Source organism: Symphalangus syndactylus, chromosome 11 (genome assembly GCF_028878055.3).
Source record: "Symphalangus syndactylus isolate Jambi chromosome 11, NHGRI_mSymSyn1-v2.1_pri, whole genome shotgun sequence".
NCBI lineage: Eukaryota > Metazoa > Chordata > Mammalia > Primates > Hylobatidae > Symphalangus > Symphalangus syndactylus.
In genome coordinates, this window is record NC_072433.2 from 131,337,875 (window position 1) to 131,365,400 (window position 27,526).

Consider the following 27,526-nt stretch of genomic DNA (forward strand, 5'->3'; position numbering starts at 1 on the left):
ATAGAACCCCACTGTAATATGACAAGTAATAACACACACAAGCGCTAAAGGATTTTTTTTTTTTTTTTTTTTTGCCTCCCGATATCCTAGGGGCAGGCTCCAGGATGAGAGGCTGAAACTGTCAGAGCAGGCTGGGTTCTGGATTCTGACACTCCTGGGCAGTAGTGTCTCAAAGAATGAGACATTATGTTCATTCTTTGGGGCTCCTGTTCTTGGCACTATATCTAGCACATAGTAGTTGCCTCATAAATGCCCATTCAATAAGAGCAGAACTAAACAGATCTGGTTAGAAATTTTTCCTAGGCAGCAAGGAACCACCACGTGGCAAATATGGGGTTTCTGGAGCAGTTTTAATGCAAGCCAGTGCTGTAATGTACATAGTGACACCTACTGCCAATGACACGTGCTGGAGCCCTTCCACTGTTGATTTCCTATATTCACTTACCCTTGTCTTTATGTAAGTGGAGTTTGGTGGAAACTTCAGGATACATCTTTGTGCAGCAGACACCATTTGTAAGTAAATCTGTGTAGGCTCAGGGGCACGTTGATAAAAATATATGAGATTATTTTAAGAACTTCTGAGGTCCTAGATGCTCTGATTTCTGGAAGCTCCATCCCACGTCGTAGCAAATATATTAAAACACTCTCATATTCTCTAAATACTCTTAAATAATGTGAGTGTTAAAACAGTAGTTTTATTTGAAATTATTTGATGATGCAGAACTCACTTGATAATGACTATGACTTCCCCACAATCATGGCATTAGGGAATTCATACCAAGTGATATCTAAGTTATAGTTTCAAAACATAATGTAACATTTATCCATCAATACATTACAATTATGAAGTTAACATGTTTTGGGGACCTTCATTTAAGCATTTATTAATTTCAGATTTGCAGTATACTTTTTGTATTGTGCAGCCAATAAAATCTTCACTCTCAAACATTTTCATCGGTCCCTGAGAAGCTCAATGCAAAAAACAGCCCCCATGTGTGATTCTCTACTGGGCAATAAAAGCCAGTCGCGACCCTCATTTTCCCCCCATTCCAGGGCTTCCCCAGGATGGAACGTGGAAACGCTTCTTTTTCCGTTTCCAGGGATTTCTTTCTTTTTGCAGTGTTGTTCCCCCTCTCCCCCACTTCATTTTTACAGTAAATGTCAGTGCACACCCAGGAGCGGGTGGTCCCACAGGGGACATCTTAACGCCCACCCAGGAGTGGCTGGTCCCACAGGGGACCTCTTCTTATCGCTGACGCTTTCTGGAGAAAAGGATTTATGATGAAAGTTTCCCCAAGGGGACCTTTTAGCGGCTAGCATGTTGGATGCTCCTGTTTCAGTCGCGGTCTCAGCAGGCAGTGGCCTCCTTTGGAGCTGGGATTCTCCTGCCCCTCCCGGGCAGCGCAGGCCACCAGTGACCCGGGACGGTCTGTAAATGACTTTCGCGTCCCCGTCCCCGTGGAATAACGCGCGGCGGGCGTCACTGCCCAATATCCAGCGCTCGTGGAGGCGGACACTGGCGGGGCAACTAGTTTCTGGTTGTGGATTCTGATTAATGGGCTGCAGGCGCACGGTCTGCACCGTCCGGCTCGTTGCTAGGGGCTCGCTCGGGACCCGCCGCACTCCCGGGGTTGTCCGCCCGAGCCGGCCTGGAAGGCAGGGGACGCCTCCAGGTCGCTCCGCGGGGCCTCCGGAATTCCTGGGAAAGCCCCCCTGCAGCACCGCCCCTGGACCCCAGGTGTGAGGAGCGGGGCTCGGCCAGCGGCTCCAGCAGAGGCCCGGACCCCCTGCCGCGGCCGCCGGGGGCGGGAAAGTGATTTCTCGGAAAGCAGAGCACTTCAAAGAAGGCGGGCCGCGCGAGCCAAGCTGACGCCATTGGTCGGTGTGGCCGTCGCTCTGCGCACAGCCCGTCGCGCCACTGCCCTTTTTAAGGCCGCGCGCCCGCTGGCGCATCGCCTGGAGCGCGGCAGCAAGCGTGGGAACGCGGGCGGCGAGACGGCAGCAGGGCGGCGGCAGGTAGGCACACTGGGCGGGTAGGGCGCCCGTGTCCCGCACGGTCCGGTCCCGCGGGGTCCCAGACGCCAGGCGGAGCGTGGGGGTGGAACTACCTACCGCAATGTCCCCGGGCGCAGCTCAGTGGCCGCCCGTGTCCCTCTCTGCTTTTTGCTTATTTTCCAGCCACCTAAGTACAATCTGAATGCCCAAGTCGTTGATTATGGTTTGCCTGTTTCCAAAGATCGGTAGATAGATGGCTTTTTAAAAATCTCGTTTTTCTTTAAATCTGGTTTACATGGAAAACGTTAGGAGAGCTCATATAGTGAAGGGCAATAGCAACCCCCTATCTTGAAACGCGCTCTATCGTCCCACTGAAATTCTACCGCGTGGAATAATGCTTGGAGGGTCGGAATTGTGGAACTGCCCAATAACCAGTCGTTTTTGAGGGTTAGTTTGTGAAGGAGGGGACAGACTGCTTCTAAAATTCTGTTTAATGACAGTCAAGATTTCTGAGTCTGGCTTGACGGCCTTTGCTTCTATCACAGCCCAGTCGTCCTTGGCAAGAGAGTCTGTATATGGGCCACAGCTCACAAAAACATTGTTTGAGAAAATTTCTTTAAAGAACATTGTTTGTAAAATCAGTCCCAATACATAGGACAGACTTTCCTGAGGTGAGATGTGTTACTTACCCAGAGCTGCGAAAGGCTTTATGGATGGAAACTAGAGACTGAATTTTCCAGAATTTTAAGAAGTCTCCCCAACCAATGGCCCCCCTACTTTCTTTTTTAAACCAAAGGTAAGAACTAGTAGTTAAAATGACAGTTCAAAGCTTGTCCTTTTGGGTTACGGCATCTTCCTCTATGAAAAGATTTGGGAGTGATTCAGTCACTTGACGAAGGCTGGTGCCAGAGAGAGAAATGGCTTTGGTGCTTTCTGGTCTAGTGATGAGGGTATGCTAGGCCAGAGCGAGTGCCCTGGGCCCTCCGAGGCGGGGGGAAAGGGTGGGGTCTGCTGCTGCCAGCTCAGGTGTGTCCTGTAATCTGGATTAGGTGGGCCCAGGGCAGCCTCTTATCACGTCCGTCCTGGAGAGCCTGACTGCTGGATACAGTTCTAGGGCTGCAGATAGGGCTTGGCCAATAGATTACCTCAAAATCAAGAAGAGGAAGTTATAAACATGTGATTAGACTTATTAATTTTTCCTGGCTGGGCATTTGGTGGAATTCATTTGTTAATGTTTAATAAATCATTATGGATCATAACTGTAATAGAATCTCAGGCTTTTGATGTTACTTAGAATCTTGGAGGAGACCACGAAGGACACTCAGACGGGGCTGCACGTGTGCAGAGATCTTGTAACGTAACCGTGGCGTTTCTCTGCACCATGTGTAAAATAAGCTGCTGCTGGCGTTGGGACGCCGGCATGGGTTCCACCACGGTCCGCTGGCTGCCTCGGTATTTGCCGTGCCTCTCTGGGCCTCAGTTTTTCCTCTCTTAAATAAAGAGGGGGCTGGATTAGATGATTTCTAAAGTATTTTCCAGCTTTCAGATGCTATGACTTATTCTTCTCTTTTTCCTTTTAGAATTTCTTTTTCCTGTAAATCACCAGGACAGTTGTCCTCAACAGTTTAGATGTTATGAATCCGTTAGGAATCCTGATAAGAAAGTGTTGACCCTCTTTCTAGAAAAATGCCTGTACTGACAAAATTTTGCTTTTGGTTGCAGGAGGCTCAGGAACCGTGGATTCTAGTTTAAGAAACTTGTAGCAAGGAAATCAGGGGAAATATCTCATTTAGTTGAAATTCTCAGACTCCAACCCCTGTGTTGTGTTCTGGCCACCTCTATGCAGCTCATTCCTCAATCTAGGAGAAATCTTTCTACCTTGCCCCAGGAAAGAGCTGCTAACTTGTTTTCGGAGCGTTGCGGGGGGGTCTTTGGTAGTGGTCTTCCACTTCTGTTCTCAGGTACCCTCTCCCAAGTCTGTCCCTTCTTTATGATAAACACAGTGGCCTGCTTTAGAATTCTGGGTCTCTTGAGATACAGCCTCTCAACTTACAGGTGAGGAAGCCTCAGGGAGAGGTTCAAGTGACGTCACAAGGTCTTGTTAGAGAAAAGCCTATGCCAGAGTTCGGAGTTTTCAAACCAAGGTCTAATTTGGGTGGGCGCAGTGGCTCACACCTGTAATCACAGCACTTTAGGAGGCTGATGTGGGAGGATCACTTGAGGCCAAGAGTTCAAGACCAGACTGGGCGACATAGTGAGACCCTGTCTCTAAAATACATTATCTGGGTGTGCTGGCGCATGTCTGTAGTTCCAGCTACTCAAGAGGCTGAGGCAGGAGGATCGCTTAATCCCAGGAGTTCCAGGCTGCGTCGAGCTATGATGGCACCACTGCACTCCTGCCTGGGCGACAGAGCAAGACCCTGTCTCTAAAGAAAAAAAAAAATTGAACTCACCCCCTTTAAAATCCATAAACGCACAACTGAGGTTGTTGGATGGAGAATTTAGGAAATCCCACCTCCTCCTCCCTGGGACCTGGCCCTGTTTCCCATCTCACGGCCACCTGCAGGGTGGCTGGAGTTTCCAGAATGCGTACTTCTTGTGAAGGATCTGATTGATATTTTGCTTTCTGGACCAGCGTGGCGCTACCGTATTTTGGGATGTTATGTCTTGTTACTGCTGATCGTTTCAAACTCGTTTGCCCAAAGAGGTCACATTTTAATCAGAAGAATAAAAATGCTATTTTTTGTTTGGGTGGGCGTCTATCCAGCTGTCTCGGGGATTTCCAGCAGTGTTCTTGGAAATGCTGGCGCTAAGTCGATAGGTCATGCTAGTTCTCTCTCTCTTTCTCTGTGTTGTTGGGGAAGCTGTCTGCTTGGGTAAGAATGTTCTTCCAAAGGATGTCTTTGGGTGCCCTGGGATGGTTAGGTCCCTAGAGTGGGACGTCTTCTGGAAGAGGAGCCCAGTGAACTTTGCCCTGTTCGGTAGCTGCACTTTATTCCCTCACTCTTGTTCCTATCTTTCAGTTGGTCATAGGAGTTGCCCAGGAAGGAAGTTTGGATGATAATAATGACATCTGGCATGTAAGGCCCAGGCTCTGCCTCAGCTGCTTTCTGTGTACCATCTGAATTCTCTCTACACCCAGTATCGGTAGTTTTTCGTTAGTTTCATCTGGGACTGGGTAGCTGATGCCCTGAGTTTAAACGCTGATCCAGGGTCTCCCAGGTGAGCAGTGGCGTGACTTGAATGAGATCGCGGTTCTGTCTCATTCTCAAACTCCTGCTCTTACCACTGTGCAGGAACAGCTGTTTAGATGGGCTAGCCTGAGGGCCTCCTCTCTCTCAGACGGCACAGATGCTGTATTCTCTCAGGGAATATGGGGCCAGCTGGGCATCCCGTAACCCAGTTGGTTCTTAGGATAGTAGGCTGTTCAGTGAAGGAACCTGGTGCTGTAAAAGTGATTCCCCCTCTCCTTCCAGTCTTGCGCTAAAACTGGAGCTGTTCACTGTGGCTGTATCTGCCTGAAAGGAAAGGGCCGGTGAAAGCTGGAAGGAGCACAGCCAGCATGGTGGGAGGGGCCCGCAGGGGGCTGCTGGTGGCTGCAGGTGGCTGCAGGTTTCCCACGGAGCTTTCAGTTTGCATTCAGGGCTGTGAGGTCATGGAGGCCAGCATTGCCTTCTCATGGCAGGTGTCCCGGAGTCCCTGAATCTGTGGGTTTCCCCCAAGCCAGCACCTTTGCTGCAAACCTCTGAGTTTCCTGTTAGCAGTTTTTGGGTTGCTGTGATGAATGAGACAATATCCGTAACATCACAGCGTGTATTTCTGTCTTCCCAAGGATGTGTGACCGGAATGGTGGTCGGCGGCTTCGGCAGTGGCTGATCGAGCAGATTGACAGTAGCATGTATCCAGGACTGATTTGGGAGAATGACGAGAAGAGCATGTTCCGGATCCCTTGGAAGCACGCTGGCAAGCAAGATTATAATCAGGAAGTGGACGCCTCCATTTTTAAGGTAAAGACCCCAGCTCCATTCGCCACTGTGGCCACAGTGTCTCCTTTCCCTCATGGACTGGTGGAGATGTTGAGTGACATCTTTCTCATTTACTTAAAAATGAATGCAGTTTTTTAAAAGCAAACATTGCTTCAGGAGTGCTGAATGTGTCTCAAAAATGTACATGAGCTGGTTTCACATATCTTAAATTACGGAGTCACTTTCGTGGTCGCTTGTATTCTGATGAGGAGATCTAAGGCTCTTTTCTTCCCTTTTCTGCTGCTTCCTTTTCCTGATGAGCCAAGTGGGAGAAAAGACTTCTTTGAGACCTTCACGCTAAGACCTTTCCCCACGGGCTTCCGTTAGAGGCGATGCATATACCAGGGAAGGTTTCAGTCCTTGTTCTTTCAAAGCTGATACTTCTGCCTGGCATTGTAGGGCCAGCTCAGGAGGGTGAGATGCCATCTGTCATTCCTTTGGGGGCTGGATCGTGTGGGGGGTTGTGAACCTGCAGCAGATTTCTAAAAATAGTCTCACCTCCCTTGAGGGTAATCGGTTCCCCATGCGTGCAGAGACGTGACGGAGGGTTTGTTCTGTGCCAGGCCTGGCCCACGGCTTGTTTTCTGCTCACACGATCCTGTGTGGTAGATGCTGTTCCCACCCTCATTCTATAGAGGCACTGAGAGGAGAAGTGACTTGTTGACGTCTCACAGCTCTTGTATAATGGAGCCAGCATTCAGATGCAAGATGGCCCAACTGTGAACCCTTGGTCCTAACTCCAGAATAGCTGATTAACAGAGAGTTCTTGCCATTACACCTAGATTCAGACAGAGGAACCAGGAATTAGGGCAGCCCAGCTCTGCAGACCAGCTGGGCTGTCGAGTCCCTTGTGGGTCATCAGAGTCCTGTGTGGGCATCTCTAAGGCTCCAGATGTCCAGGTTTCACCTCTGGGAGATTCGGAGCCCTAGGTCAAGGTCAGCCTAGACTTCCACGTTTGCAAATGTGGACACTACACGTAGTCTGAGTCCTAGCCCAGGTTATAAGCCATTGCCATGTGTGCCTATTCTCTTGCATTTGGGGGCCAGGGGTGGGGAGGGGAGAGTGAGTGTGGGAGAGGGGCGAAGGGGGCTGAATTGTTGGGGGCCAGAATCAGATCTGAGACCACAAACAAGCTGTGGAGGGGGTCAAGGCTGTAGGACCCCATGACAGTGCTGGACTCCCAGCCACAGATGACTGTCCCCTGACACCAGAGAACAAAAATGACAAAAGATCACACCTTAACCCCAGAGTGGACCATAAATAGGTCAAAGGTAGCTTAAGATGCATTTTGGTCCTGCACGTGTTTGCCTGACCGATGTTTGCAGTGGGGCTGTGCATTTCAGTAATTCTGTTAAATCTGCAATTTGAGGTTGCTGATCTTCTTGAGAATCTGATGCCCATTACTGACCACTCCAAGGAATATGGGGACAAGGGAATGCTTTGCACTCACCTTTGAGGGATCCCTTGGTGCCCCACACCTTCCAGATTCTTTCTGATCAAGGACCCCAGGTCAGGGAGCCTCAGCACCAAGACGTTTCGTGATGCCACTGCCTGCTTCCTCACCCTTAGTGCCATTGTGGATTTCTCTCGTGTTTGATTGCAGATTTTTTTTTTTTTTTTTTTTTTTGCCTTTGGCATCATGGTGAACTTCTCTTGGGAAGGACTGCAAATTTAAACAGCGCCAGAGTCCTATCCAGTCGGTTGGGAACTCTGCATTATAGATAACCCCAAAAGCTGGAATTTCTCTGGCTCACCACTGTTGATGTCTGGGTCTGGGCAATTCTTTGTTGTAAGGGCTCCCTATGTCTTGTGGGATGTTTAGTGGCATCCCTGGCCTCTACCCACCAGTTGCCAGTAGCATCCTTTCCCCTACTGTCACAATCAAAAATGTCTTGGACATTGCCAAATGTCTCCTGGTGGGGCAGAGTCTTCCCCTCCCCATTGAGAACCCTGATAAGAGCTGGCCACTGCCAGGATCAACAGACTTAACCAGAGGTGTTGGATGCTGAGGGCACAGTTGCAGGTTGGACATCAGTAAAACATCTTTAAGACATGGCAGAGGGTGCTGGACTAGGCTGTGTAGCCCTGACATGTGGCTTGCTGACAGAGACTAAGCTTCTCCCTTCACCCCATTCCCTACTTCAACTTGTGCTCGGGGGTAATGAAATAAAGCCCCAGATTTATACATCTTATGCAATGTTCTTCATGGCCGTTTCAACAGTGTTGAGAAAAATGTGCAAGATTCCCAATGTTTCCGTTGGTTACGCAGTCGCCTGATGTGGCAATCTGAAATGAGTCTACAATCTCAGCAGGAATGGGGCCAGGAGGGAGACGTGGGTGCCCACTGGAGCAGGGAGGCCATCGGGAGGGCCGCCAGTGCCGGTGGAGACACGGCGCCAGCAAGAGCCCATCATGTGCTTCCCTGAGCTGTGCTTGTTCCCATCCATCCTCTGAGAGGCCTGTCTCTGTGACGTTGGCCGGATAGATCTTTGGCTGTTGGATGAAGTCAACCTCGGTCAGTTAGAGCCATCTTAGGGATTTTCCGGTTATGTAGACACTTGTTTCTTTCCACTGTTCAAAGAAAACTTTTGAACAATTTAGGAGTTAAGAAAGAAATTTATGAGTTTGGTTTCTTCCATAATAAGTGGATGGTAAAAGAGGCCACTTATACCGGAAAATCCCTCATTGTCTGCAGGCATCATCCTGAGGCCGGCCTCACGGTATAGATCACAGAAGAGAAATTGAAAAAACATTGAGCTCATTTTGTACTGGCCCTGAGTACACTGATGAGGCCCTGATAGCAGCTCATTTAATTTTTAAAAAGTACTTTACCTTCTTGACATGACGACAAGGGGGGAAAATCTAGGTAAGTGAGGGTTATGATTCATGGTCATTCCAGGAATCATAACAGGCCTGAATGAGTTAAAGCTCACTTAGTAGCACAGATATTTCTCATTCAGCAGGCCTTGAAGGGAAAAATAGCATTTAATTAAAAAACTACAACATGAAACAATCATATTAAATTAGGAAGACCTCCTGGTCTGAGTTCAATGCTGTCAGCCTGAATTGTGCGTCAACAGGAGAAATAAGTTATGGTGGAGGCTGAATGAGCCATAGTGACTGTTGCTGGTGGGGGGGCCTTGAAATCACTCTCATGTCTAGTTTTTGCTCTAGCTCAAGAAGGATCTCGAGAGATCATCAAGCTAAGTTGGCCTTTTAATGCTGGCTAGAGAGGCCGGGAGAGGGCCAGGTGCCTGCCGTGTCACAGAGTTCAGGGCAGGCTGCAAGCCAGGTACCCGATGGTGGCCCTGGGTGCTTCCTGGCCATGGGCCCTGCTGTGATGGACGATGTGGCCTGGCCTTGCTCGTGGGGTGAGTGTGAGCTTGGCATGAACGAGTGAATATGGCAGTGCCTTGCAGGCATGGCAGTTGTGTATGTGTACCAGCTGATCACAACGTTGCCGTGAAATCTGTGCATTTCAAGGCCCATTTGAGATGTGGGTTAACTCAGTGGTTCTCAGGTGGGGGAGGTATCATGATTTACCCTCCAGGGAATACCTGGCCATGTTTGGAGACATTTTTTGGTTGTCACAGCTGGGGGAGGGGTGCTGCTGGCATCTGGTGGGTCAAGGCTAGGGATGCCGCTGAATATTCTACAATCCACAGGACCACCCCTCCACAAAGAAGGGTCCCAGCTGACATGTCAGGCTTGCCACGGTGGGGAAACCCTGATTTAAAGTAATAAAAATTTGAAACTACAGTTGATTTAGTACATGATTTGCTCTTTTATTTCTTTAAAAATAAACAATAGCAGCAAAACCCAAATTAATGCCTGCTCAGTGATGCAGTTAATGAAAGAGAGCATTAAAAACTGTATACTTTAAGAAATCTTTTTAGAGGGGAGTTTTACGTCAATGTCACATAAGGAAACTACCACTTATGCTCACTAATAGGAATGTTCTTCCAGTTTCTTTACCCCAGGTAGAGGTGCAACATTTTGCATCAACAAAGTAGACAGCATTGGCCTTGAACAGTAAGCATTCTTGTCTTTTTTGAGAGGAAAAACAGTCTGGGCTATTTTGAAGGAGCTGTGACTCATGGGGGCATGATGGAGTTTCTGGAAGTGTGGTCTCTTGGGTAGCTAAATCCAAATCCCTGGGATACTGGCTAAAGACAGCTACCTGGGCCGGGTGCGGTGGCTCACCACTGTAATCCCAGCACTTTGGGAGGCCGAGGCGGGCGGATCACGAGGTCAAGAGATCAAGCCCATCCTGGCCAACATGGTGAAACCTCGTCTGTACTAAAAATACAAAAATTAGTTGGGTATGGTGGTGCACACCTGTAGTCCCAGCTACTTGGGAGGCTGAGGTAGGAGGATTCGCTTGAACCTGGTAGGTGGAGGTTGCAGTGAGCCAGATTGCACCACTGCATTCCAGACTGGTGACAGAGTGAGACTCCGTCTCAAAAAAAATAAAAAAATAAAAAAAAAAATAAAAAATAAAAAAAGACAGCCACCTAGACCCAACCTCCCTTCCCCAGTGAGAATCTTGAGGGGCAAGGCCCAGGAATCTGCATTTTCATAAGCTTCCCAGGGGCAAAGGGTTGGTATATGCATTAAGCCTGAGAACACTTGCTGTGGTGGAGAAAGTGTTGGGTTGGAAGTGGGTACAGCTGGCATTTAATCCCAGACTGGGTGGCCTTGGGAAAGTTGTCTCTTGGAATGGAAGTCCCTAGAGATCTCCTATCATTCTAGGCTGGAGGACACTGTCTGATTTTTCCTGAAACCGAAGATAATTCTTATCTGACTGTGGTTACCTCCTAGTTGGTGTGTCTGTATTCCAATTTTGCAACCTCAAAATCTGTCCATTCACCTGTCTTATTTTTTTAAAATCTGTACTGCCCCATTCTACATTATGACTTTAAGATTTCAGCTTTGAATTTCTGGTCCTAGTTCAGATCCTAAGGTTTGGAGAAGTCAGAAAACAGATCTATTAAAAAACACACACACACACAATAAAGGGAAAATATTTCATTACGTTTTAAACAGCACCTGGGGGGAAAAGTCTAGAACAAATGCAAAAATGCAAAACAAAATTTCTATTAAAAGTAACAGGGCGATGGATGACCATTTTGACTTTTTGCAAATGTTCCCTTTTCATGCTAAATTTTAGGGGTTGATCTTTAAAAGCAACAACTTGTTCTTTGTTTTGAACGCTCTGGTGAAACCATATGCAACTTCCTCTTTGTGCTGTGTAAACCTCAGGTGTCTCCAGCTTTTCAGCCAGGCAAGGGCTTGGCTAAAAGGTGCACTCCAGGGTTGGAGGAGCCATCGGCCTGGGTTCGACTTCTGACTCAGCTGTGTGAACCCGGGGGACCCCCTCCCTGGCTGGGGTCTTTTCCCATCTGGCCCCCAGATGGGAAAAGACTCAAGACATCTGGGGGCCAGATGTGAAAAGACTCAAGACATCTGATTAGAGTCTCTTTGGGTCCTGAAATGGAATGAGAGTTGATGGCCAACAAAGACTTATGGGAAGGGAAGGATGTGTGGGGTCCTGGTCATGGTGACCGATATTTGTGATTGGAGTCGGCCATGACTTTAATGTGCTTCTGTTTCTTTCTTCAGGCCTGGGCAGTTTTTAAAGGGAAGTTTAAAGAAGGGGACAAAGCTGAACCAGCCACTTGGAAGACGAGGTTACGCTGTGCTTTGAATAAGAGCCCAGATTTTGAGGAAGTGACGGACCGGTCCCAACTGGACATTTCCGAGCCATACAAAGTTTACCGAATTGTTCCTGAGGAAGAGCAAAAATGTAACTATCCTTTATGGGCATGAAACGTTCTGGAAGCTGCCCTGGCCTGTAGCCTTCACCATAGAACTTGGGTCTGGGATAGACACAGGGTCTGGGGCACATAGTTTCAGTTAAACTAAGTAGTTCTCTCCTTTGCGAAGGCAGAGATTGAGATCTCTTTCCAGTGACCTCAGAGGGAAGGGCGGAGGAGATTGGGTGCAGCCCAGCCTGTGCCTCACTTGCTGCCTGACCACAGACATGTGTAGGGCCTCCCTGGACAGGAATAAGCATCCTCCAGCAGTTTCTGATGAGGAATCCTTTCATTTTCTAGCAACTTGCAGAGGAGGCTGGGGGAAAATATGGTGGCCACAGGAGGGCTGGATCATGAGGGTTGGGAGTAAAGCTCTCAGATGAAGTTGTCAAAGATGGCACAGTGGGCTTCACTGTTGGAGATGGGATATGCCTCAATGTGTTAGTAGATCCTGATTGTTATTTGGGAACTCTGGGATGTGATCATTCCTGAGATTTCTCCCAGCTCTCAAATCCCAAGAAAGCATTTGTGACAGATTAAAGCAGGACAGCAAAAACATGCCGCACTCTGGTCCCACATCAGTAAAATAAATCCCAAAGTACTGAGCTGGGATCTGGCCTCAGAATCCTTTTCAAAGCCCTGTGTTGTGCAGCTGCTATGAATTGTAGCTGATTTACGAGATAAAACCTAATTACCAGCACTGGTTTAGAACATGCTTTTAACACATTGATTTTCTTAGCCACTTGATGGGGCTTTTAGAATAATCCACTCTGGCTTTCTCCTTTTAAGCTTCTGAGTAGTCCACGAATGCCTGTAGCAAATAGAAACCCCCAAAACTTCTTGGGGCTGTGCAGAAGTTTGAAGGTTGCACTCCTCCCACTGTGGGGGTGTTGACTTAGAATTTTTTAAAAAGTTAGAATTGTGATTCAAACAAATATATAGCGAATCTGTGTCAGAGTTGTTTAATCATCATGAAGGAGGCAGCATGATGGTAAAGATGGTGGACAGAGAATCCGAGGTGCTGGTGAATGTGGCCCATGAACGAGAAAGCTGAGCCAAAGCCGATGCCCGACCCGGACAGTACAATTGCGGTTTGGGGCGTTTGTAGCCTAATCGTCTGCAGTTAGCACCTAACTCTACTGAGCCTGAACCCTAATCAGTACTAAATAGTAAGGCCAACAAACTGACCTTCCTTTGGAGAATCGGGTGCCCTTTAAGGGGAAACCTCTACATAATAGTTTGGGGTGGCCCTGAAAGGCTAAGCAGTCACCTTTTTGCCTCATTTCCAGCTCTGGACAATTTTTTTTATCATCGAAAAGAAAATTGTGATTTGAAGGAATAGAGAAGTTTCTTTTGGCCCTCACTCCCACCCCCAAGATCAGTCAGGCTTGAACTGGCAGGTGACCCCAACTTGTTTATAGCATGGGGTGCAGCCAGCATCACCTGCTAGTGATGTTAAAGAAGCAGCAGGAGGTTCACAGGGGTGAAGCAATGTGGCATTTGCATAATTGCCTACAGGGGCCCACTTTCCTCTAACTTCAGTGGTTTGCAGGCTCCATGGTGAGCGTCCCACCTGCTCCCTACTTCCCCATCAGTAGCTTCTCAGTGAATTCTTCAGTCTATCAAAATGGAATCAAAATTCAGCCAGGAGGAAGCAGTGGGTAAATTCTGTAGGTCACTGGGAATAATGAATTTTTGTAAGTGTTTGTTGGTTGTGGTACGTCTCACACTGGTAAACTTCATAAGGTAAGTTGTGGACTGAGGAAGCGGCATGAGAAGGGAAAGAGCAGAGGCTGGCCCAGCGTGCTCCTGTGGACACTGTGCACCTTTAGGCGGTTTGTGATTACAGCTGGTGCCCACTGGGCATCAGTGAGGGTGCTGTGGTGTGTGTGTGTGTGCATGGCTGTGTGCACTGATGCACATGTGTATATTTGGAAAGGCCAAAAAGAGATTTCCTGCCAACTGGCAATACAAAAAAGACCCTAACCTGCCAACACATTTTGCCAGGAAATCTTTGAGTGTTTTCAAATGCCCTGGCCTATAAATGTAACCTTTTTAAGTTAGCAAATGCTTGCTGTAAAGTATATCTGATACAGATTCATTTTGGATCTCAGAAAATAGAAGAAAGAGACCCAAGTGCTGTCTTTATCCTTTAAAAGTGTTAGCAGAAACAGCCACCACCACCACCACCAACTTCTCTCTTTTGACTTTGCTGATCAGATGACTGAAGCATGGGAAAAAAATTCTGTGCTTTTCCCAAACCAATGAAGATACTCACTAACTTAATGTTTCCTTAAACTCAGCATTTACAGAGTAGATTATGGCTTCAGCAAAGGCTGTGATGCCTCCGTGCCACGTGTCATGGTGTTTGTCTGGTTTTCTGTAGGTAAACTAGGCGTGGCAACTGCTGGCTGCGTGAATGAAGTCACAGAGATGGAGTGCGGTCGCTCTGAAATCGATGAGCTGATTAAGGAGGTAAGCAGAGGCAGCATTTCAGGGGTCTGGCCCTGCCAGGAGGAGTCTCATGTCTTCTGGCAGGGAGGGGCACCGTTCTTGCTGTATGAAGGCAGCCAGAGCCTTGGGCTCGCTTAGGAAGTGGCATCTCCACCTGTGCTGAGCTGGAACGGAAGGACTGGCTGGGCACCCCCTCCCCAGGCTGGCTTCTGCTGACAGGTCAGCCCCTCACGCCGGATCCCTCCTTCATCCCTAGGGCTGGGCCTGAGCTGCTTGTTATGTGTCAGTGAAGTTCCTTCCAGCTCCAAACTGTTTGAACATTTTGGACAGCTGTCTTTTAAATGGCATCGTGAATTCCCTTGCCTTCCTAGCAGGCTACAGAGAACAAAATGTAAACTTTTCTTGCTGCCTGTTCTTGTGATGATGGCGTGGGTTGTTGTACCAGCTCTCATGGCTATTTGATTGCTTCCTTTTTAATGTGCAGGTTTTATTCCTTAATGGATTGGAAAACTGGATAACCAAGCATGTTCAAATTGCACATAAACTCCTAATAGGCTACAAGGGAGAGCATAATCGGGGCCTCCTTAGGCAAGAATACATGGCTTTTGTATACCCATTTCAGCTACTGGGGCGCCCTTTTCTTCTGTCTTTGGCCTCTTAACTATGCTTTTTATGGGTATTACAAGGTGGACATTTGCATGACTAAACCTCGTGCAGCCTTTGCAAAAGGTGGTGTGAGTACTGTATAAATTCTTCTTCTTAATAACATAGCAATAATGGAATCCTTAAGAGTAGCTTGGCTGTCAGAGAATGAAGATAACAGAATGTAACCTACCCGAATGGCCTTGCTCTTCTGCAGAGGCAGCTGCCAAATCTCTGGGTGGTCTTTGGCAGCCGACTGAGTGAATTCTTGGCTTCGTGGCCCTCCACCAATGTCCTGTTTTCTGTAGAAGGCTTTTCTGCTGACTCAGCTGAGAGAGTGAGATAATCGGATTGCCACACCGGGGTCACAAGAAAAGCAATTTCAAAACATTTCATAATTGGATTTATCAGCCTCCTTTAAGGAATGGGCCAGAGATTGAACATCTGCATGTGGCTCGTTGAGCGAGATTCTTGAAAGCATGGCAGCCTTTGGCCAGCATCACCGTTCGTTGGTGTCTCAGAGCTTGTCTGCGTGTCCAGGGCGTTGGGGGCAATTGGATAACCTGGAACACTGGGTCTGCAACAGGCAGGTCCTGGAAAGGGCCAAGAAACTCATTAGTGGCCCCCAAAGAGCCTAGTAATTTGGCCACATGGTTTGAATGCTGAGCCTGGTAGATTTAAGGCCTAGGGCCTTTCAGGTTGCAAAGTGAAGCTTGACTTTTGTCTCCTGAGATAAAGGTGACAATACGGTTTTAGTTACACATGAACTGCTCATTTTTACAAACACTGGAGCCCCAGGCGGGAGATCAGTGACTGAGCTGCCCTCCTCTCCTTCCCCTGACTGTGCAGCCTTCTGTGGACGATTACATGGGGATGATCAAAAGGAGCCCTTCCCCGCCGGAGGCCTGTCGGAGTCAGCTCCTTCCAGACTGGTGGGCGCAGCAGCCCAGCACAGGTGAGGGTGGGTGGCCCAGAATTGTCACCAGGCATGGCCTGAAGGGTTTATGGCATTCCACCAGCCAGGGACGGAGTGGGGGTGGTTGTTGCTATCACGATCCATGTCTCATTAAAGATAGCTCAGCCCTGAGAGGTGAACAACCATGGCCCTGGTTTCCCACCATGAGGGCAGAGCCCAGCTGTGCCTTTGGCCCTGCTCTCCACTGCTTCTCAGGAGGGCACAAGCTGCTTGTTCCCTAGGTGATGTCCATGCCAGCTCTCCCCACGCTCCTGGGAAAGTCCAGGGAAGAGGGTCTCGCGAACTTGTGTAAGGCCAGAGGGAAGATGCAGCTCTTGGCCACACTGGCGACCCCTCCTTGGGTACTCCCTTACGTCGGCCAGTCTGTTACCACATTAAGGACCCCCTCAGAACCAAAGATAGCCCAGGGCATTTGGAGGAGAGGAGAACTCAGACCAGGAACAGGAAGTTTGCTCAGAGCCCTGGATTTGAATCCCACACTGGGAAGTTGCAGATTCGAGCCTCAGTTTATTCATCCCTAAAACGGAGAAACCGGGACTTAACGCCATGGGGTCACGAGGGTTAAGTGAGGCATTCATCCTTTGATTCTCTTTTGAGAGCCACTCAGAACCCCCAGCTGCTTGAAATGCCCCCGCCTCCGCCAGGCCCAGGCTTCTGCAGCCCGTGAATGTGTTTGCTTCCTCCCTCGGCGTCTTCCCCCCAGCCCTACATCCCCTGTGGGAGTCTGGGAGGTGGCAGCTGGCCCCGAAGGCCTTGAAGGTTGCCAGGCGGTGGGTGTCGAGTAAGAGGCCCCTGGAAAGGCACCTCTGTCTGTGCTGCAGGAATACCTTCCGGAAAGCTAGCTTGCACCCCCAGGCTCTCCCCAGAGATAAGCCCTGGGTGGTGAGTATGCAGTCCAGTGGTATTCTGGGGGCAAGTGCTTGAGGTGGGAAGGAAATGTGGCCCCACAGTGTCACATTGACACATGGTCAGAAATCCCACAGCATAGAGGAAGTCCCCCCGATTTGCCACTCTGGTTTTCTGCGTTTGTGAAACAATGGCTGTCTGCTCTGGTGGGGAAAAGCACTGAATTCAGCGGAAGCCTGTGCTCCCTGGAGCCTCTGGCACGCCATGTGCAGCCTTTTAAGGGACTTTTGGAGAAGGAGCGATGGGGGTGGCTCCCTGTACACCACACCTGGGTGGCTCTGAGCTTGCTTTTCTGTTTCTCCTGCAGGCGTGCCGCTGGTGACGGGGTACACAGCCTACGACGCGCACCATTCAGGTATGGGGATGGTCTGGGCTGAGTGGGGCGTGGGCACTGTTTGAAGACAAAGCCCAGATGACCCAAGCAGGGTTGCAGGGTTCCGAGGATGAGCAGGACATGGTGTGGAAGTCTAGTCCCGGTTCTGAGGATGAGCAGGACCTGGTGTGGAAGTCAAGGCCCCAATTTCTCCTCCTCACCGTTTGGTCGGGAGCCGGCGAGTGGCCTCTTTTGAACCTTTTCTTGGACTGGACCAGCAAGTAGACAGAGTGCTCTTTGAGGCTGTAACCGTGCCGGAGAGAGAGTGAGGGACAGGCCAGCGTCCGTCCCAGCACTGCCCCTCTTTTGGGGCCGCAGGGGGAGTGGTGGAGCCTCTCAGAGCCTCGTCTCAGGCTCCCCTGCCCACCACCTCTAGGTGGATGCAGCTGTTCCTATTTCACGGGCTCAGGAACGCTGGTCACGTAGCTTGTGTGCCACAGATTGGGGGCCTCCCCGCGGCTGTCCCATCCCCACGCCTGCCTGCAGTGGGCAGAGGTGGCCTTTGTGTGTAGTCTCGGTGGCTAAGGACCCTGGCTGCACTTTTGCCAGCTGCCCCTGGAACTGACGCTCAGGCGTGGTGATAGCATCTTCTGAACAAGGAAGCTGGGGCATCTTCCAGCATTGGCTGGTTCTGTGGAAGGCGAGCAGCTGGTCTCATCAGATGGGCCACAGAACGTTAGGGCTGGGCCTCTGGGCAGAGGAGGAAATGGGGCAAGGATAGAAGCATGCTGGCTGAGGTCCGCATGGGACAGTTTTTTGGGTAGCAGAGGTTGGTGCTCACCCAGGCAGGAAAACTATCAAGATGACAATGCGCTGTCCATGAAGTTCTTGTCTATTTCCCGGCAGCCCTTTGAGCTGGGGGGTTGCTTTCGCTTCGGCTTCACAGATAGGGAGACTGAGGCTGGGAAGTTCAGGATCTCATCCAGGTCACACAGGCCTCTGGCTGGAGCCTGTTCTTGAGGCCTCCTTGTGCCTGGCAGCCGCCATGCTCACAGGAGCTCAGTTCTGGGAGGCCTGGGTCATGGGGCTAAGCCTCTGGGCTCACCAGCCACTGGGCCGTGGCCTGGGAGTCTGCTGACCAGTGCTTTCCGGGGGCCGTGGAGTAGCCAGGCACAGAACTGAGCCATCTCGGAGAGATGCAGAGGCACAATTTGGGGAGAGCATGTCCTTGAATTAGTCCAGCAGAGTCACAGCCACTGCCTCATGCACAGAACATCCTAAACATCCTTCTAGAAGCTGTGAGCTTTGGTACCTCTGTCCAGCCGCGCCCCCACCTCTATGTAAATCCATGCCTCAGTTTCCTTACCTGGAAAATGGGTATAATAATTAATAATCTACCTTACAGGGTTAAATGTGCTGCTAGGTCCCAAGCCCTGGGCACAGCACCTGCTATGTGCTGTGTAGACCATAGGCTATGGTTTATAACTTCAGGAGTCTTGTTTGTGTAGATAAGCATTTGTCCTGTTACCCAGTTTCTTTAACTGGGGCTTACCTGTGCCAAGCACAAATATAAGCTCCGATAATCCTCACAGCAGCCCAGTGAGGTGGATGCTGTTTTTATCTCTACTTTGCTGATGAAAAGCTGAGGCACAGTGGGGAAGTGGCTTGCCCCATGTCATCCAGCTGGGCAGCAGCTGCGCTGGGACTGCAAGTCAGGCAGGTGGGCTGCAGGGTCTGTGCTGCAGGCATCTTTGTTGCTGCCTCTGTGATCAGGCCGTTCCACAGCAAGGCTGTTCTTGCGGGTGAGTGGCTCTGTAAGGGCAGGGCTGGGTTGCAGTGGGGCCCTTAGTGCTGCAGAAGGCTCACCTGCCTCACCTTGGCAGCCCTTGCTGAGTCGCTTCTCACCTGTCAGGTGCAAGCCTGGCAGCTGGAACCTTCTCTCATCATAAGACGTTCTGTGGTGTGTGGTCACTAAGACACTCCTGCTTAGGCGTCTCTGAAGCACTTAGCTGTTCCGGGTGAAGCTGCCAGTTCACATGACTGAGAGGTGCTGGTACCAAGATAAGGCCCCGGAAATGACAGGGCAAAGGGCCAAAGGGGTGACGGAGTTGCCTGAAGCGTTTCATTCATTTGGAACAAAGTTTGAAAGTTGCTTCAGGGTAAAGGAAGGGGGGTGTGTGGAGTCCGCAGGCAGTGCAGAAGTTGCAGACTTGGCGTGGGGGGAAGATGGTGAGTGAGGAAGAGCGAGACCAGTGCTGCCATTTCCTTCTGGGTGACCCTATCTAGGCTTCAGTTTCCTCAAGTGTCAGATCAATGAGGTGGAAACAGAGCTCCTGCAGCATGATTCTAGAACCTGCGTAACTCCAGCATGGCTGGAAATGGAGCCCGTGAATGGTGGGTTTTCAAATAATAAGGCAGGGAGCAGAGCCCAATGGGAGGGTCCAAGGAGTTCTGAGTGCCCAGCAGTGTCAGCAGGGAATGCAGGTGGCCTCAGGGCCTCCCCAGATGTGGTGCCTTGCACAACTCTAGGGGGCGCCATGGAGTTAGGCACCTCACAACTTGCGTGGCTCCACAGGGCAGCCTTGAGCCGGTCTGGGGTACTTAGAAGGAGCTCCAGACTCACTAAGCTCATTGCTAGCGTGTGTAATTCTTTTGGTTTAAGGCGATTAAAATGCAGATACCTCCCTGCATTTACATGTTATCTGCATTCCTACCTTAGTTTAGTGTTTTCCAAACTTTGGTCAGTTGAGGTGCAGTGTCACAATTGGTTTTCACAGCCTGGACTATTATTAACATCATGTTTTTCCTCAAATCTTAATCTTAAATTAAAATGAAACTTAAGTTTATTTTAAATGAGAACCCACTATCATTGCCTGTAAAGGAAGACCTGTGCCACCTGGTATAAGTAGATAATACTGTCTGGCTAGAATTGATTAAGATTGCATTTGGCTTTCATTGAATTTGTCTTGACCTCTGACAATGCCGTGAATTTGGAGCCCTAAGTTCAGTGCCATTATTCAAAAGAGGGGTTGACAGGTGTTAGGTGTTAGAGAGCTATCAGCACCAAACTGAGGCTTGCTTTTTGAGGTAGTCAGAGGTTGGCAGAATATTGAAGATGGAATAATCTTGTGATTACATGTATCACCCCTCCCCCTTTATTCTGTGTGTGCCACATTTGGGGAACCCCTGCTTTAGTTTGAGTGTTTTTCAGACTCTTTCCTGAGAACAGATTTGGATGAAGTGTTTTGCAGAGATTCTTAATCTGAAATCCAGGAAATACCAAGGGCACTGTGAATTTGTTGAGAGAAAGATTATGTCTTTATTTTCTTTAACTTCAGGTTTAAATTGAGCATTTCCTTTTGTTATGAATGTAGGCAGCAGACCACCGTGTCCTTGGCAGTGCCTATGAGGTGGAGTATTGTCATAAGAAATGAGTTGTCGAAACATCGTTTACCCTCAGCCTGACTTGTAAATTACAACAGTTGCCAGACTTTCTCTGGATGTTGTATTTAAACAGTCAATGAAGAAGTACAGAGAACACTGGTGTAGTTAATATTTTCAGTCATTGGTTTCCTTAGTCATTCTGTGTATTTATTCATGCATGTAAAAACATTACTTCTACAAGCAGTACATGGATTTCCCCAGAATATCAAAGTGGTTCAAGACACACAAAGAGTTACCCATGTAGGTGTGAGACAGACGGTGCGCTTGGGCAGGACGGACCCTGTGTGTCTCCCTGCAGCACCCTCATCGTGTCCCTCTCGTCCACAGCGTTCTCCCAGATGGTGATCAGCTTCTACTATGGGGGCAAGCTGGTGGGCCAGGCCACCACCACCTGCCCCGAAGGCTGCCGCCTGTCCCTGAGCCAGCCCGGGCTGCCCGGCACCAAGCTGTATGGGCCCGAGGGCCTGGAGCTGGTGCGCTTCCCCCCGGCCGACGCCATCCCCAGCGAGCGACAGAGGCAGGTGACGCGGAAGCTGTTCGGGCACCTGGAGCGCGGGGTGCTGCTGCACAGCAGCCGGCAGGGCGTGTTCGTCAAGCGGCTGTGCCAGGGCCGCGTGTTCTGCAGCGGCAACGCCGTGGTGTGCAAGGGCAGGCCCAACAAGCTGGAGCGTGATGAGGTGGTCCAGGTCTTCGACACCAGCCAGTTCTTCCGAGGTCTGTACCGTCGTCACCTTGCTGCCCCCACATCTTAGAGATCATGCCTCCTATCCATGTGCCATTTGCAGCTCAGGGTGGCCCTGTGGTCTCATGGAGGGACGTGGAGGAGCGAGGGGCGTGGTGTGGCAAGGAGGGGCTCCCTTGAATGGCACTGTGCCCTCTTCCACTGAGCGATCCTGGGGTGCTTCTCTGTGCCTTAACTTCTCCGTGTGTACAATAGGGGTGCAGAATCAGTACCCTCCTCAGGTGATTGTCGGGAGGGTAAAGCAACTTAACCTCATGTACCTTGGAGTATGTTCCGAGGATGGTCCCTGAGCGCTGGCTAGAGATGCAGAGTCTGAGGCCCTGCTCCAGCCACAGGATCCGAACCTGCATCTTAGCAAGGTCTCTGGGGATCTGTGTACAGGTTTTGAGACACGCCGACTTTCCGCACACTAAGTGCTCAGGAGGGCAGCTGCACGCACTAAGTGCTGCCCATTAGCTTTCGTTATGCTGTGAGGAGGACGTGTAGGATCCCAGTCTGGGTGTCTCCTGGAGGGCTAGGATGGCGGCTCCCTTCTCCATGTCCTCATGCTCTCTGCTCCTCTCCCTGTAGCAGCACAGCCTGAGCTAGTGTCAGGTCTCAGCTGCCACCGGCCTGAGAACTCCCAGAGGAGGGGCCTGGAAGGGCGGGTGTGGTGGCGTGTGTGAGCTCAGGTGCATATGCCCTGAGGAATCCCCCTAGTGAGGAGGGTTATCACCCCTGAGCAGGCAGCGCGGCAGGGAAGGGCGTCCTGCAATGTACATTCCCGGGCCTGCCTCACACCCTCTGATTCCATGGGTCTGAGGCGGGGCCCGAGATTCTACATTTCTAATGAGCTCCCAGGGAAGGCGACTGCTGCTGGTCCACCAGCCCCACTTTGAGACAGTTGGCTCTCAGAGAATTGGGTGAGGGCTGCAGCCCTCCCTGGCTGTCCTCAGGTCGGGGTTGCAAATCCAGTTGCCTCCAGGGGCCAGGCAGGTAAGAGCAATGCACGAATTGAGAGATAAGAGGGAGCATTGGGCAGCTGTGCCCGTGGAGAGGCGTTCAACCCAGGCATTAAAATCCCGGCAACAACCTGGAATGGCCAAACCAACAGCTCCTTGCTTGGAATTTGGCCCAAGGGCCACCACTTTGAGATCCCGTGGTGCCCTGGCCTAAATGCTGCAGCACCTCTGCTAAGCCCCGGGCCTCCTGATCCCCCAGCCCTGCTGCTGCAGGAATTGGAGGTCATCTCGGCCTTGCTTGCAAACACCCTCTGCCTGTGTCATTCCAGAGCTGCAGCAGTTCTATAACAGCCAGGGCCGGCTTCCCGACGGCAGGGTGGTGCTGTGTTTCGGGGAAGAGTTTCCGGATATGGCCCCCTTGCGCTCCAAACTCATTCTCGTGCAGGTAAGTACGGGCAGCTTTTTCTTTTTCTTTTTTTTTTTTTTGAGATGGAGTCTTGCTCTGTTGCCCAGGCTGGTGTGCAATGGCGTGACCTTGGCTCACTGCAACCTCCGCCTCCCGGGTTCAAGCGATTCCCCCGCCTCAGCCTCCCGAGTTGCTGGGACTACAGGCCCATGCCACCACGCTCAGCTAATTTTTTGTATGTTTAGTAGAGATGGGGTTTCACCATGTTGGCCAGGATGGTCTCGACCTCGTGATCCGCCCGCCTCGGCCTCCCAAAGTACTGGGATTACAGGCGTGAGCCACCGCGCCCGGCAGTATGGGCAGCTTTGAGCCTTGCATCCAGGTCTCCTGGCCCCCTCATGTCAGGATCAAGTTTTGGGCTGGAGAAGAGGACACAAGGACGAGTTTCCACCTGTGTAGGAGGCAGGCCTGGCCAAGACCTTCAGTATGGCGGAAGCGGATTCTTGCCGTCTCCGAGCCATCTTCTGGTGTCTGGGACGCGCACAATCTGTGTGTGTGTGTGTTTTCTTTTCTTCTTTTTTGTTTTTTAAATCTAAGCCTCTTCTCCAGAAAGATTCTACCTGTTCAGTTGCCTGAAGGTCTAAGTGACAGATTAGGGCATTGCCAGCCCTTATTTCATGTAGTCAAAGGAATGACTCTCTGATGGTGGGATTCTGGGTGCCGGCTGTCCCAGCTGGGACAGTACTGGGGAGTATGGAACAGTCTTGGCGGGAGTACTGCTTGCCCTTTCTTGGCATTCTGGCTCATTCACTTGGGACTCACGTGGCACTGGGGTCATCAGAGGACCTGGCTAGGGTCAAAGACAGTGCCCACCCCCTTTGGAGCCTCCGCCTCTGCCTCTGACTTTCTGCACCTCCCATCTAGATTGAGCAGCTCTATGTCCGGCAACTGGCAGAAGAGGCTGGGAAGAGCTGCAGAGCCGGCTCTGTGATGCAGGCCCCCGAGGAGCCGCCGCCAGACCAGATCTTCCGGATGTTTCCAGATATTTGTGCCTCACACCAGAGACCGTTTTTCAGAGAAAACCAACAGATCACCGTCTAAGTGCGTCGCTTGGGCGCCCCACCCCGGCTGTGTCCTGCATCCATCTCCCTGTTACAGTGGCCCACATCATGATTAAAGGATGTGGATCCCTCTCTCTGGGGTGGGATGCCTTACTTTGCACTTAATTTAGTAAGGGCATTCTCGGAGGAGTAGATGTTTAATACAAAGTGTCGGCATAGCCCTGCTGAGATGTCATTGATGGCCTGGATGCTGTAACCACAACCTGTGGCTAAAAATTTTATTTTCTACACTTTCCCCATCATTATCATTAGTTGCTATGATTCTTTCTGCATTTTCGGTTAACTATCATTTCCAAAGACTTGTCATTCAGTAATGTTAGCAGATAGCTGCTTCGATAAAGGAATTTGGAGTTTAAAAATCAACTTGTGAAAACAAGGTTGTTTTTGTCTTTATCTTTTGTTAGACTTACAGATTTATGATTTCATAGGCTTGATTCTATGTGAAATATCTTTTTACTTTTATGCATTTTAATAAGATTTAAAAATATTTAGATAAAAACCCCCTTTAATGAGTGCAAGAAAAACTCTTGGCTTGTTAGAAGAAACTATATTCTTTCTAGAATTCGGTGCAGGAATATGTGTTCATGTCCAGGCAAACGGGTGTGTTTTTATCTTCAGACAATGAACCCTTCTCCTCTCGGGCTTTGTTGCCAGGAAGATTAGAACGAAATTTATTTTTTTCATTTCTGTCATGAAATCATTCCAGATACCTCTTTTCTTCTTTCCAAATGGTTTTCACATGTGTTTAAAATATTTGTACTTTGAATTGTCAGATTTTCCATGTCCTCCTTTCTCCTTTGCACCCAGCCTGAGTCAGCACCATCCCACATTCAGAACCTTCCAGTGAAAGGGCAGGAAGGGGCCTCACCTGTCAGCCTTCATTTTGAGAAGGTGGAAGGTGTTAGGATTTGGGAAACAGCTCATCCAGTCTCCCAGGTCTCATGGTGGATTTGTGACCGTGAGAGTTTCCGGTTTAAAATCTGAAAAGCCAGAATACGCCCGTTTCCTTTTCCCAGCGTCACGCCTGTGGAGGGGACAGTCAGACCCAGAGGTCCGTTAGATTTGGATGAATTCACAGGTGAATAGAGGAGAAGATGAAAGGACGTGGCTTTTCCCTTTTGTCCAACAAAGCATTATATTTTTAAGAATGGCAGACCTGTTTGCTGAAGTGTTCATAAGATAACAATAGGCTTGAATCTCCAATTCAAATGAATGTCAAAGCACATATCTTTAATATGCTGAATGAATATTTATTTTTGTATCCATTAAAACAGTATATTGATCTCTTTTATTCTTTATTAAAATGCTCTTTTTTAAAGCTGCTGTGTACTGTATTTTTTTAGTCACTGTCAAATATGATGTAATTCTCACCAGATTCTAGGTTCTGTAAAGGGGGAGTTACTGCTACAGTGTGCAGTGTTAATTCAGTGCGCTGGACTAAAACAATATTGCACTGAGATTTTAAGGATTTTTTTTTTTTTTTTTTGGGACAAAGTCTTGCTTTGTCACCCAGGCTGAAGGGCAGTGGTACGATCTCGGCTCCCTGCAACTTCCACCTCCCAGGTTCAAGTGATTCTCGTGCTTCAGCCTCCCAAGTGGCTGGGATTTCAGGCATAGGCTACCACATCTGCCTAATTTTTTTTTTTTTTTTTTAAATTAGAGTTGTGATTTCACTATGTTGCCCAGGCTGATCTCGAACTTTTGGCATCATGTGCTCTGCCCCAACCTCTCCCCCGGCCTCCCACAGTGCTGGGTTTACAGGTGTGAGCCACCTCACCCAACTCCTGTTTTAAGGATTTTTTTTTCAACCTATCCCTTAACAGCAAAAAGATACAGACTTGGACTGATGCTATGGAATAAAAACACTGGAGAATGTTTTTATTCCGAATGGGGGCCTGTTTGGGTTTCTGTGAGCTGACGGATGAGTGTGCAGAAGGGTGTGGAGGAGGTGAGGTCTTGTGCTGATTTCATCCTCCTGGATGCAGCTGGGGGTGATTTGTACAAGCCTCCCTGGTCGGGTCAGCTACATGTGGCTGGAGTGTGTGTCCTATTTAAGCACATCTCGCTGTGCCAGGCCCTCAGGAGATAGCACGGACATGAGGGACCCAGGCTGCCAGTCACAGAGTTGACTTCCAGCCTAGTGGGACATTCCCATCCATCAACACGACAAAACCCATCAGTTCCGGGAGGTGCAGGGCTGGCCAACCCAGGTGGAGAGAAGTTCCCCAGCACGATTCATCCACAAGGCCATGTCTGTTCTCTCCTCTGCCCTCATATGGGACCAGTGAGACAGGGCCTGTTCTTCATTTCTAGCTTACAGATGAGGAAACTTAGGCACAGGCTCATGCGTGGCTGACTGAGAGCCATCTATGTCCCAGGAGGACAGCTTAGCCTGAGAGGCTTCATGACCAGATGTCGCTGCCATCCTTGAGCTGGTGGGCTTGCTACACCCCACGCAAAAGGTCAGCAGCTGGGTCCATTGCTCACTGTCTTAGGCATCTTTGCCGTGAGTCACACTAATGTCCGCACACTGCAAGTAGGAATTTTGTTTACAAGCAAGCTCTTCTCTGTCCTGTGGATTCAGGGCCAAATGTGGAAAGTCGATATCATCTGTTGTCTCCCCAGAGTTCAATGCTCTCGTGCAGACAGTCGACAAATCCTTCCTACTCAACATCTTGCAGCAAGCTCGGGGAGAGGCGGGAGAGGGGAGTGTTTTCATTTGCAGAGGAGGAAATTTGGGAACAGGATGCTTCTGTAAGAACTCGGGTTTCTAGAGAATGCTGCGAGGGCCCTGGAAGTGAACTGACTTTTGAGATGCTGACCCCACACTGGCCGGTTAGCTCTGCGCCCTGGAGGGAAGCTGGTGGGGACGGGCTGATGGGACATCCTGAAAAACAAGCCATCTCCACTCTTGGTAGTTTAAAAACGTTTTAAGAAGTTAAGGTATTTCAACAATTCCTTTCTGGGTGATTGCCACTTAGTTCATTAACTTTTGCAAAATCCCACTTTGGGAGGCCAAGACCGGTGGGTCACTTGAGGTCAGGAGTTCGAAACCAGCGTGGCCAACATGATGAAACTCTGTCTGTACTAAACACACACACACAAATTACCCAGACATGGTGGCAGGCACCTGTAATCCCAGCCACTTGGGAGGTTGAGACAAGAATCACTTGAACCTGGTGGGGTGGAGGTTGCAGTGAGCCGAGATCACACCACTGCACTCCGGCCTGGGTGACAGAGTGAGGCTGTCTCAGAAAGAATGTGCAAAATCCATCTGGGACACAACATTTTTGCTCATAACATTCAGAAGGCTGGAGATGATGACCCCTGGGTCCAAGCATCCTCAGGATCCGGTGGGCCCTAGAAATCCTGGGAAAATCCTCCCGAAAGGGCTTCACCGGGCAGCCGTCCATGCCTGCCGCAGGGCCACTTTCTCTCCGTAAAGAAGCAACTGTGGGAATCAGGAAGAAATGACTCCTGTGCATGATTCAGACTCTCCATAATAGAAAGTTTCACAACGCAATTACTCAGAAATGTTTAGAAATTCTAAAGAATAATCTATAATTAATGACTGTAATTTTAACAACCCAGTGGGCTGAGAGTGGGGGGTGGCAGTTTCTCAGTGGAAAATCTGGCTGCTTTTACTACAAGTAGGAGGAGAATGACAAATGTCCTGGTCCCAGGGCACACCTGATCCCAGGCTTTCTCTTCAAGCACACCGTTCATTAACCTGTTAAAAGGCCT

General features: G+C 49.7%; 1 protein-coding gene across 3 annotated transcripts; it reads left to right on the plus strand.

The window, feature by feature from the left end:
* The first annotated feature begins 1,871 nt into the window (after positions 1–1,871).
* Positions 1,872–25,100, plus strand: IRF8 (interferon regulatory factor 8). 3 transcript variants are annotated; one of them, XM_055232590.2, is made up of 9 exons: positions 1,872–2,016; positions 5,828–6,002; positions 11,644–11,827; positions 14,224–14,312; positions 15,783–15,888; positions 17,123–17,170; positions 20,900–21,286; positions 22,585–22,700; positions 23,586–25,100. In XM_055232590.2, exons 2-9 carry the CDS (start codon positions 5,829–5,831, stop codon positions 23,760–23,762), a joined length of 1,281 nt encoding a protein of 426 aa, XP_055088565.1. In that variant the 5' UTR covers positions 1,872–2,016; position 5,828; the 3' UTR covers positions 23,763–25,100. The 3 variants fall into 3 exon arrangements, with proteins under 3 accessions (XP_055088565.1, XP_063469089.1, XP_055088564.1); XM_055232589.2 differs by lacking the exon at positions 1,872–2,016 and adding an exon at positions 4,508–5,702; XM_063613019.1 differs by having other exon boundaries at positions 22,585–25,100.
* The last annotated feature ends 2,426 nt before the right edge of the window (positions 25,101–27,526 follow it).